This window comes from Leucopleurus acutus (genome assembly GCF_964270905.1).
Source record: "Leucopleurus acutus genome assembly, chromosome: 10".
Taxonomy (NCBI): domain Eukaryota; kingdom Metazoa; phylum Chordata; class Mammalia; order Artiodactyla; family Delphinidae; genus Leucopleurus; species Leucopleurus acutus.
Window position 1 is genome coordinate 65,484,953 of NC_139153.1, and position 12,786 is coordinate 65,497,738.

The 12,786-nt window shown below is 43.9% G+C and overlaps 1 protein-coding gene across 2 annotated transcripts in view; it reads right to left on the minus strand.

Moving 5' to 3' along the window:
* Nucleotides 1-1,074: 1,074 nt before the first annotated feature.
* Nucleotides 1,075-12,786, minus strand: part of LOC309968051 (diphosphoinositol polyphosphate phosphohydrolase 1) — a 108,606-nt gene continuing 96,894 nt past the window's right edge. For both annotated transcript variants that reach the window (XM_082849159.1, XM_082849160.1), the window contains 2 exons: nt 12,419-12,503; nt 1,075-9,284 (listed from right to left, as the gene is read on the minus strand). In XM_082849159.1, the coding sequence (XP_082705285.1) occupies nt 9,106-9,284; nt 12,419-12,503 (264 nt within the window). In that variant the 3' untranslated portion in view covers nt 1,075-9,105. The remainder of the gene's footprint in view (nt 9,285-12,418; nt 12,504-12,786) is intronic.

Sequence of the window (12,786 nt, forward strand, 5' to 3'; positions counted from 1 at the left end):
AGTTTCCGGAACCCCAGATCCCAATTAGAGGTGGCCATTTGGTGGTTTCCTGCATGTAGCACTTGCATTGGCGTTCATAAGCTCACAGCCTCATTACACACACTAAATCTGGCAAAAGAATCCTTTGATAGAGGAAGGGACGGTGATCATCATGGGATAAAGGAGGCCTGCAGAATCAGAATTTTAGGAGGAAAGGGTGCTCTGACCAGTTGACTGGGAATTTGCCCTGGGGCTGAACGAAGTGGTGATGCCACCAGAGTCCCAGAGAGGCCAGGGGCCCTCAGTGGATGAACGCGTTTATCTGATTGTGATACACTCTTTATTCTTGCTTCTCCAGCCCTCTCTCCATCCCCAGGTCCACTCCTTGAGTCTGTAAGGCCTGGCATCACAAGTTTCCAGGTGGCTCCTTTCCAACCTCTCCTGCCTCCTCTTCAAACATGGCTGATTCTACACGACTGCCCTGCTCAAGAGCACTTCACACGTACGCAGCCAAACTCCTTGGCCTGGCTTTTGGGGATTTCCCTAAATTGGCCTCATCATGCTTTATTTTTCAGCCCATAATGCTTGTCATCTGTCTTCAGCTGGAGGGGCACAGCTAACTTCATGTTGCTGTCCCCCTGGCGGTGCCCTGCCTGTTCTCTGCCTGCAAGTCCTACCAGCATGCATCTTCAAAACGTCGCTCCAGCCCATCCTGACTCCACCAGGCCCAACTTCTGCTTCCACACAGGAGAGCACCCCTTGCTGTGCTCCCTTGTTGTCCTGGATGTGGCTCACCTCTGTCCCCTCATGCCCCTCTGGGCTCCTAGTGAAGCACTGGGTGTCTGCCGGGGGGTCCCTGGCACTGACTCTCACTACCTTCCTGGGCTTCACTTCATTCCTTACTTGAACTCCCTGAACAGCAAATCTTCCATGCGGCCGCCTCTGACCTCTGGGGCAACTCTCAAGAGTCCAGCAGAGGGTGGTGGTAAAATCAAAAGAAGACTGACGAGAGGGACTCGAAGAAAACTTCTAGAAAGAAACCAGAGACTAAGCAGGGATGTGTGTGCAATACTGGTTTTTATTGGTTGGCACAATATTACAACCTACAGTTCCAATGCCCTTCCCTCCCACACAGTTCAAGTGGAAAGAAACTGATTAACACACAGAAAGGAACAGCACACTCACAGGTTTAAGCATTTGTTTTTACAAAAAGGAGTCAGATATAGGGGTGGTGGGATTTTAGGGATAGTACCAGAGCTCCAGCTAGACTATGGGGGAGGGCTTTGCTGTCCTCTGCTGCCGGCACACATGAGGGGATGCTTTAGTAAGGGGACAGTTACACACGGCTGGCTGGCTATTAAAGGGGGAAAAGGGGGACTTGCATCTGCTGTGCACCTGTCTCAGACCCAAACCTGAACTTTCTTTTCAGCCCTCCCCCACAACCCGCCTGCCCCCACGGGAAAGAGAGGTATGAAGGAAGCCTAAGAACAGCCTCCTAGAGAAAGGGTGCAGGAAAACTCAGTTTCCTTCCACCTCCTCTGGACCCATTCTGCTCCCCTCAGCTCCTAAGAGCACTGAGAGACTGGGGAAGAAGCCAGGCCTGGGCAGGCGGCTCCAAGTGGGCAGGGAGGAAAACTCGCTTTTCCATACAATACCAAGCAAGGTTGTTTTGCAAACGAAAAAATGGAAAACAAGACCATGCACCCCTGGGTCAGGAGCTCCTACGTCCTGGAGCACATTTGGATAGGGGTAAGGGCGACGTTATTCCAAACCCCAGTTGTGAAAGGTCGCAAGAGGCTAAGGGACCATAACCAACCCCTCCTCCCACACAAGCGCCTTTCCTTGGATTCCCTGGGGTTTTGTTGAGCTCATCTGGGGTTATTCTGCTACCCTCTCCAAGGATGAGTACTCAGCCCATTGGCCACTCCACTTTTTACCCTTTCTAGAAATATACAGCACACTGCCTAAACAGGTGATCCATTCTCACTCTGCAGAATGGTCACCAAGGAACCAGGTGACCTAGGGGTGGAAAGGCTAAGTTGTTTGCTTTTCTGGGTGGTCCTGATGGAAGGGGACAGCAGTGGAGTTCTGGTGGAATCTGAATAGTCTGGTTTGAGTCTGTGTGATCCCCAGGGGACTGGTCCCTGGGTACATGGGCCCCTGGCTCTGTCTCAGTTCTGGAGACTCTGTCATTTAGGCCTCAGCTAAAACATGAAGGGAAAGGGACAAAGACTTTGTCCTTCAGAAAAAGTTAAACTCAATACATCTTGGCTACTTTATCTCCATCCAAAGGGTTCCCTGGAAACACCTGTTGAACTTGGCCAAAGGGAGACTGCACCTGTGCGATACACTTGAGAAGACAGGGTTCAGAAGCACCTCTAGTTCATCTGTTTCAGAACTGGAATGGTCCCAGGGAGTTTAACCCTTCTGGTGCTGATGGTAGATGAGTGGAGTGGAGGTGAGCAGAGTTGGGAAACCCCTCAAATACGCCTCATGCTGTTTGGAGATCATACCCTGTAGCTCAGCAAATAGAGCTGGGGTCTCACTGCTTCTTCCTTAGAGCCCATCCCCTACCAAGGTGATTGAGTAGGTGGGAAAAAGGTCCTTGAAATAAAGACTGGCCTCTTTATACAAAATCAAATATAAAGATGCTACTAACAGGCTTCCACATCCTCCCTCTGAAACACTTGGGTAGGCCAGAGGTACCTGCTTTACTTTTACAACATCCTCAAATGCTCCTACTTCCTTAAACACATGGTGTACACTGGTAGTTATCTTTAAGATAGATGCACTAACTGACATTTTATTCATTTTAACCACCAACTTTTTCTTCAATTATAAATCAGTTTGAATGTTTGCAGACCATGAGACAATAAAAACAGACCTGACATTTATAAAACTGCACCCCACACTGTGTCTCTTTTATAATAGAGTGGACCAACTGTTTTTCTAACTACAAAATGCAACACTGTGCAACTGCTGGGCCCTGGACTCCCTCGTGAATCTGTGCCCTGAGCAGCACTTCTATGTCCATGAATGGGTGAGTGCAAGGGTGAGGTTTTCAGAGGCAAAACAAAACACCTGAAGCAAACTGGATTTTGGAGGACAGAATCCCTTTGGATTCTGAGCAAAAAATGCTCTCAGTCACGTGGGAGGAGGCAAAAGGGCAGGTTTGTGTCTGCGCACCGTGGCTTAGGTGCCTGCAGCTCCCTCGAATCCTTCACGTCCTCAGGAGGAGCACAGGCCAGTTGCTGGCTGGGCGAAGGCCCTTGAAGTCCTCCCCTCCCCCCAGTGCTTTGGAAGCTCTCCAAGACCTAACTTCAACCTGCCCCCATGGAGGCCTTACGTGGAGCAGGCCTATCTGTTCCGGTTGTGGGTGTCTCCATAATCAGCCTCTATCTTCCCTGGCATAAGTCATATCTATTATGTTAAGACCAAGCCTTAACACTGAAATGCTGTTTTTTTCCAATGGGACAGTAATGAGGTAGAAGAGGCTACATGGATCTATTGCTTTAGGTTAACATTTTCAATTCAGCACAAAAGTGTTCAGAAAGCCAGGCTCGTATCAGTATTACTTCCAGTATTACTGGAGAAATGACTTCCTGAAGGTGAGCCACTCCACCCCACTGTACAGACAGGGAGTCCAGTCTCAAGGCCCAGCATCGGGAAAGGGTATCTTGCTTTCTTCCTGAGAAGTTCCAAAGACTTAAGATTTTGATCTTAATGCCTGATTAGGGCCTCAAGCCCAGAAGAGTGATTTTACTGTATTGGTGAAATGTTCCCTGAAAGGCGCATCCCATGGATAACGTCCACAGATGGTGAGCAATTTAGTACGTAATTGTTCCAGAACCAGAATTTATGTTCCCCAACTCAAATATTTATAGAATCTTCACATCTGGCCTGGCTGCAGTGGGGGTGGAAGGGCGGGTAGCACATCAAAATGGTGATGAACCTGGAAAATGACAAGGCTGCTGCTTTTGTATCTTTTAAAGCCTATCTCCAGGGGGTTAAATGCCTTTTTTTGCTGTTCTAGTGGCCCCTGTTTGGGGTTAAGAACTCAGAATGTAAACTGAAGGAAACCTATTTAATTCAACAACCTAATTGCTGGAGGAACAGAAGCAATGACTCGCCACCTTCTAGATATTAATCTTGCTTTTTCAGCCAAAAGCACTTCCTTCTTCCGCAGAGGCCCTCCTGCTGTGCTCAATTCTGAGTTAAGGAGGCTTTTCTTTGCGCTCCCCTTGCCAGGTGGACAGTCTCATTTTCTAGGACAAGCTCAGGCTCACAGATCATCACTATCAACAAAGATTTAGGGGAGAGACATGCCCTTTTCACTTCAAAAGCTTCACGTAGCAGACACACAAAATCAAATCACGTGACTGCCAGCCTCAGCTCAAGGAGTCTGTTATAATCAACACCAAATGGGATTCTTTATTTCTCTTTTTATTTATTAATTTTTAAGGGGATTAGGAGGACAAACTATTGGATTACTCTGAAGGTGAGAGATATCATTTTTTAAATGTCCTGATTAGGCTTCACCCATCCCTGAAAGGTTATCAAGCTAATGCAAAAACATTGTCGAAGTGTGAAGCCGCCTTTTCAGAGACAGGAGTGGAAGGCTCCTGGCTTCCAAAGGAGAGTCTGCCTAAAAGGAGGTTCCCAGGGCCTGTGATGACCTCAAGTCAACCTGATGTAGTATATTCTATAGATTGCAGTATTTAGCAATTCACAATTTACTTGAAAATCTCAAATGTCTTACTGCTTTAGGTGACATGTCAGGTGACGTGGAATACACAGCTCTTCTGGATGGTGTGGTCTCTGTTGCAAGCTCATCCCAGAGTGCAGAGGCTGACTCGGGTGCTTTCCCACCTACCCCAAGTGAGGGGGGGGGGTGCCCTGATGGAGCAAGGCTGACGCCACTAAGGTTGACAGCTGCAGAGCCTTGGGGAAATAGGTTCCATCCCAGCAGTGCTCAGAAGAAACGACTGCCACCCCAACTGGGCAGTATAAACTGCACAGCCTCAGGTCTGACTTCTTTTAGAGTCTTCAAGAATAAGAACTCAAAGAGCCATCTGCATTATTTAATCACCATTAAACAATCTCCTCTCCCTAGAAATGCTTGAGTTGACTATCCTGCATGTCTCCTATTTTTTGTAAAGATATAGATGTGAAATGCAGGTGGGACCAGGATATAAAGTTATATTATCAACTCTCATTTCTCTTTAAGCAAAAATTCATCCCACTGTGGAGATTTCTCCAGGTATTTCTTCTAATGCTAAATCCATTCTCAACTAGGATGGGCTTAGAGAACACTTCAGAAATATTAAAAATTATACAGTTGTGGCAAAAATCACATTGTGGTTATTAAATCCTTTTTGTAAATGAACAAAAATATGGCTCAGGCTAAGCTGTTTAAAAAAAAAGATCAGGTGGGGAGATCAACAAAGATATTAACACAGCACTAGATGGAGATGACAAATATGTTAAGTACAAGGTATGAAACGCACATCCATGTCCATCAGAAGACCGATTACTCCCCTCTGTTGAAGAGGTTTAGAAGAAGCCCCCAATAAGCACTGTACGTGGAGAAGAGAAAGGGGAAGGAGACGGAGGAAGCATGGTTCTATGGGGAACTTCTTCCTCCTAGAATTTTCAAAACAAAAGGTGACTTTTTTTTTCTTCTAAGCAAGTCTAAGAGACTTTACATGGGCTGACTCCTAACACTGAAACAGAAAATATTTCTCTGCCATGAAGGAACTTGACTATGTAGCAACAGTGTACAAAAAACTGCAAACGCTCTCAGAGGGCAGTGACCCACTCTGCTCCCCAGAGGCTGCGGGAAGCAAGGCCTCCAGTGCCTCACTTTCCACAGCACTGGCAACGCAATGCAGAGGGCGGAAATCCTGTGGCGAAGCCACCTTCTAGGCCTTGCTCAGCCTTAGCAGGGTGATACTCCCACACTCTCTGATCCCTCCAGATGGCCTCAGCTCAGACTCAGCAGTGAGGAAACCCTCTCCTCACAGGGCAGATGGGGCAGCAGACACTTGTAAAAATAAAACAGTCAGTTCAGTAACTTTTCCATCCTGTTTTGTTTACCATGAGAAAAATCAAGACTCCTCTTTCATGGGCTGCACTGTTCTGAGAGGCGACCAGAAAACCTAACGTGGCCGACTCCTGGTAGTCCTCTTTCTCTTTCTCTCTCTCTCTCTCTCTCTCTCTCTCACACACACACACACACACACACACACACACACACACACACACACACTCACTCACTCACACACAGTCCTGGTCCAAAAAAACGGCATGATCTCACTGTTGTTTCCCCAAGGGCTGCAATTTATAAACCAAAAACAAATTTTAATTTAGAAAAAGCCATTGCTATCTTTCTCCATCCTGAGTATGGTGGACTCTGATGGGCACTCTGGTAATAATCAGAATCTAAGATGTGCCCGTTCACTGTGAGAGAGACTCAATATCTGCCCTGAACACAGGAACCTGTTTCTGCCAAGCCTGAATAAGGCGAGTACTTGCAGAATTAATGGCAAATCAGTGTTGTCTAAATATTCTGCAAGTAGGGTAAACTTTGAGCTTTCCTCTGTTTTTCCTTGCTTTCTTTGGGGGAGATAGAAAGGTTACTGCAACCATGTGTCTAAGTAATGTATCACAAAAGGGCTGTGACTACACGTCAGGAGATAGCCATGGTGTTTATGATGCCAGGGAGGGAAAAACACCGACCCCTGCTCACCAGAATCCCAGTGCAACAGATAACTGCATCAGTTTCAACAATTCTGGTGTTGGACAAAGCCTCCTTTTGTCAGTTAAGGAAGCATCAGCACAACCTCGCCAGTTAACTGCATTAATGGGATCCATTCATGTCACTGACAAATACTTCTTGGCACAGTTCACTTTCCTGACCCAAAGACGCCAACAACCATCCAAACAGGACTTTGTAGGGTAGTGTATTATTATACCAGCCCAGTGAAAACATCTTCAGGTCACTAAAAACTGCACAAATACTATTAACAAATGCAGTTCCTGTTTCAAGAGTACTAATCGTTTTCCTGCAAAGCTCTTTCAATCTGTATCATAAAGGTAGAATTTATTTTGAAGATTGTTTTGGGGACTCCATTTAGTGCTGAGCTGAACTTATTTTATTGTCCCCTTTATTTATTCGCACAGAACCTCAGAATGCTCTAAATCAGGTAATAAGCAGCAGTGTGTTCGTTTTTAAGTAGGACACATGAACAGTGAGTTGGCATTTAGATTCAAATCCCATGGTGCTTTCTATCCACTGGGACCCTTACTTAGGGACAGGATTCCTTTCCCAGAGGTAGAGCGGTCTCCTAAGGAAACTGCCGGCACTGCTTTTTGGCTCCGTGTTTTAAGACTGGGAGAGAAGATGCAAACCGAGAATAGATAGCAAAAATTTAAGTTCATCAACTGATGTCCCCTAAAACACTGAACATTAAATGACACAGGCCTACCAGATACTATATTTCTTTTAGTGGGAGGGAAGAGCAAAAGCTTTTCAAAGTTTGAGTATTTATTAGAATTTTTAAATAAAGAGAACTACGATTTTAATTTCACATCTTGGCTATGTTTTGACAAAGGAGATGCCACCAAGAGTATAGCAACAAACTCCTGTCCCAAGCCAGGGATTGATCAGTGCCCCCCACCCCCAGCCCCGGTCTCAAGACCCTTTTCTGCCTACTTCTTGACTAAACAACACAACTGGCAAATGAAGCCAGCATCAAACTTGTATCAAAACCCAACAAGACAGTTTGCAGGGAGCCAATGCATTATGTTGCTGTTCTAATAACTGATTAAGCATTCTCCCATACCACTTCTCAGCGGACGATGGACCTTTCACATCCCAGTGGGAGACATATTTAATATTTCTGAGCATGCTCCATGGTGCAATTACAAGTGCTATAACATTACAAAGACAAGCAAACATCTGAATTTTCCTCCTGTGTACTTTTCAGGAACGTAACATGGTTACCCAGAACAGGGACAGGACTGTACAGCTGCACTTGCCAAGTATAGTTGGATGCTTCAGAGCACAAGGACAATATCCAGTTCAGCACGGTGTAAGGCATGGATGCACAGGGAGAGAGGCCTTTGTCGGCGATAAGTAGCATTATGGAAAAAACTCCAAACCAGCAGGATAGAAACAGTGCTCGACGCTCCAGTTTTTTAGATAGTAATCCCAAGAATCCAGTTCAAATCCCTATTGTCAACATGTAGGGAGGAATTCAATTTCTAGCATTGTTTCTCCAGATCTGAGCTGAGGCCATTTGCTCCTGGCTTGGTAATAAAAAAGAAAATAGGTTTCTTCCTGTTTCTTTCTTGGCATGGAAACACAGCTTTGAGAAGAGAAGGCCATGAGTCCTGGGAGCACTATGAAGGTAGCTAAACTCTTCCCATACCCTACATAACTACAGTCGATGACTGGGAAAAGAGAGAGGACAGGGAACTTTACCTAGCCACTAGCATCAGAAACAAAAAAGTAAATTAATTGTGAGGCTCTCCACTTCAGAAACACCCTGAATTTAAAAAACAAAACTTTGAAAAATTAAACAGTTAAATCCCTCTTCTAAAAGTCATTTATTTACATATTATATGCCCAGTATATAATGTGTAGATAAATGTATCTTGCAGTGAAAGTGACCAGCCTACCAGACTTAACAGCACATTACAGGACAAATTCTTGAAAGATTTCATCTCATATTGGTATCTTTTAATAAAAAAAAAAAAAAATTAAAAAAAAAATCTGGCCAGGGCTGGGATGAAACAGACAGGAACACTTCAGAATCCAAGGCAGAGGGAAGGCTGTTTGCCTCTTTAGAGAATTGTAGGGGTGTGAAAAGGGAGAGACAGATCATGCACAAAAGTACTGACAAATTACACACCCACCCCCCACCCCCTCGATAAAAAGAGAAGAAAAAGCCCCATCACTTAACACCAAACAGCAACATTATCAATAAACCCTTTCTCTGCTGCCCATCATGCCTTATTTGAAAGAGGAGGCCTGTGAGGAGAGGTGAAAGAGCAAGGGTGAGAGGGAAGACCTGCACTTCAGTCTAGTTTCCAATTTCCATTTCTCTTACAGGAAATCTTCAGTCATCTGATGCCTGGCATCGAGCTCTGAGCAGAAACTGAGTAAGTGGTGGCCACGAGCGGGGTGCCATTGTTGGCTGAGTAGCCTTGCCTCAACGTTTCAAAATACGATGCTTGCACCGGTTTGTGATACTGCAGCACTTTTATGGCATCTTCTATTTTAAACCATTCCCGCTTCCTTCCTGTCAAGGCAGAGAGAAAAAGAAATCAGTACAAAAGGAAAGCAGCAGGTTTCTGACCCTAAAACTTTTGAGAAAATGTAGAAAAAAACATGGAAGCAATGGTTATCAGTGTTTTTCTTTTCTTTTTTACATTGAAGTATAACTGACCTACAACACTATGTTAGTTCCAGGCGTACAACATAGTGATTTGATATTTCTACACATTACAAAATGACCACGATGGTTATCAACATTTAAAAAACATGTAAGTTTATTTTTCCTTATTTTCTTTTCTTACAAGGGTGATGCAAGCACTTTATATGCTTCAAATATTACACAAATGTCTAATGCAGAAAACTGGTAAGAAATCTGAAAACTGAAGAGCTGAAAGTAACTGTGTGAAACCTGCCCTCTAAAGAGAACCACTGCTAGTGGTTTCCTCTTGAGCTCCGGGGCCTCTGGGCTTCCTCGGCTTGTACATAAGTGCCTGAAGCCCGCCAGCAACCCCATCTCCTGCAAAAACAGACATGAGCATCAGCTTCCAGAATTACCAGGATGGCTGACTTGTAATCAGTTATTTATTTTAAAATTTTTGTATAAGAGTGATATATCTACAAAAAAGAAAATATTTTCTCAAAAAGAGGAAAATATAATCTCAACACAATCATTATTAACTTTTCAGTGTATTTACATTTTTTTAAATGCATGTTTTAAAATCCTCCATTATTTTTTCTCTTACAAAAATAACAAAAGATCATTGGTTAAAATTGGGAAAACAGAAGAAAGCATAAATAAGATAATTACCTGTAATCTTATAAACCAGAAGTAACTACTCTTAATACCTTAGTGCATTTGCTTTTCTTTCATCTTATTTGAAAAAGACACAGTTATTTGAGCAACTATAATTGGGATCATGCTTTAAGGTGCTCGGAATCCTCAGAGGCCCTGATGGAGTGCTGTTGTTAGGAACATGGACACTGAAGCTAATATGCTGGGCTCCAATCACATCAATGGCTCTAATGAGCTGCACAGCTTTGGGCAAGTTACTGAACCTCTCTGGGCCCCACTTTCTTCATCTATAAAATAGAGATAATAAATAATGCCTATCTCACAAGTCTGTTGTGAGGGCTAATATGTAAAGCATTTGAACAATACCTGGGACAGAGTACATGCTGTAAGAGTTTGCTTTACTATTACTGTTGTTATTGCTTCTTTTCCACTTCACATTGTTTCTTAAGCATTCTTCTCTGTTGTAAAAGTATGATATTTAATGGTTGCATTACATCATAATATCTAGCATGGATATAATGTCATTCACTTAACCATTTCCCTACCATTGGACATCAACAGTCTGCAATTTTAGTTATTATAAATAATGCTACACTTAAAAAAAATTTGAACACTATAGGGCTTGTGATACTGTCAAACAGCTTTCCAGAAGGATGTACTGATCCCCAATCCTGCTTTTGTGTGTTGGAATGTCAGTCTTACCACACTCCTGCCAGCACTGTTAACTTTTGTTTGGCATTGCCAATTCTTTAGGTGAAAACCAGTACCTCATCTTTGTTTTCACTTCAAATTCATATTTTAATGTAGTTCTAATGAGTGTATATACAATTCTATATCCTGTTTTCAGTCACCAACACGATCTCATAAGCACTTTCCCATGGTGTAGAACTTTCATAAGTATGCGTTTAACAGCTGCCTAACGTTCCATCAGATGAATGGACCTTAGATCACTTAACATTTGCTGACCTGTACATTTTAAGACCCAATTTTTCATCTGAAAAAGGCTCATCTGAAGGAAGGCTCATAGGCTTATTCCCATATTCAGATTGTTTCATTAGAGTCAATTCTCAGCAGTGGGAGTACAGGTGAAAGGCTTGTTTGGATATTAATAGAGCAATGGTACATTAAAAATTAGTATCACAAGTGTGTGACTCCCACCAGACAGAGTACTCTGAGGACAGGGCCAGCCACACCACTCACCTCTGTTTCTTTTTCAGGCCCCAGCACCGGCTGTCAAGGAGTCTATTTTTAATACCCCCCACACTGAATTTATTTATACTTAAGTTTATTGCATTCTTACCAAACACAAAGCCATTAAAAGCTGAAGAGCTATGAAATGCCCAGATCAACAATGTGAGAGGCATGATGGCAAAGCATACACTAACAATAAAGGGAGAGGCTTTGGTAAATGAATTATATCTGTTTGCCAATTTACAACAGAAGTTAAATTAATATTACACTTTTCTAGAATATACTTTCCTTCAGAGCTAAAAGATTAAACCATGAGCCAACCATTAAAATCACCTCAATTTTTAGGTCAAAAGACATATATACAGACTTCCCTGGTGGCGCAGTGGTTAAGAATCCGCCTGCCAATGCGGGGTACATGGATGGGTTCGATCCCTGGTCCAGGAAGATCCCACATGCCACAGAGTAACTAAGTCCACGCACCACAACTACTGAGCCCACACACCTAGAGCCTGTGCTCTGCAACAAGAGAAGCCACAGCAATGAGAAGCCCGCACACTGCAACAAAGAGTAGCCTCCACTTGCCTCAACTAGAGAAAGCCCATGTGCAGCAACAAAGACCCAACACAGCCAAAACAAAAAAAAAGGACACATACATGCAATAGTGATCTGAGATCAAAGAAAATGGCTCCTTAGAAGAAAGTCACGTGCACCTGAAGGGTAACATGAATATAACTGGAAACTACTCCCATCACTCTACACCTACTATACAGCTCTGGAGGGAGGGGCTCACACAACCAAACTGACAGTTTTCTCTAACAGTTCGAATAAGCACTGCAAGGAACAGCCACGGCCGTGCTCCCGCCTGAGGTTCATGGCCAGCAGCGGGCCTAGCATTGCGGAGGCCTTGATCAATACCTGCTTGGGAGGATCCAATTTGGTTTTAGAATCAACAGGTCTTATTTTTATGGGCCGCATTTCGAAATGTTGACTATGTACCCAACTCTGGCTTCCTCTTAAACATTTCAAAATAGTACCTTTCACAAGTTCAAAAATGGACATCCTTCTGTTATTTCTTTTCTTTATCAGGCTCTCATTTGTGGTTGTGGGTAATGACCTACGGCACGGCCAGGGCCGGTTGTGGGGAGCTCTTTGGAGGCCATCTGGGGATAACTTACCAATGTTAACTGAGTCTTCCCAGTCTTCCAGCACTTCTGTGACAATGAGCACATAGACATACGTTCTGTGCTTCCTCTCCTGGTTCTGAAGGGCAAAGAGGGACAGAGAGAGTTTTTCCTTAGAGAGCTGAGATTATGTAAACGTCCAGAGAGCTTAGACCCAAGGATTCCTTTCACTTTTTATCGTCCTACAATCAGATATGGAATAGCACCAACTGGCCTATTTAAAACATGCCACACTTGAATCTGAGGGTGAGCTCTTTGCCTGGGCTTCCAAAGCCAAGGCTTTACCCTCTTTTTTCTGCGCAACTTCTCAATACTGAGAAAAGGATTTGGGACCTCTTGAGAAAAAGGCACCAGGTAAATTT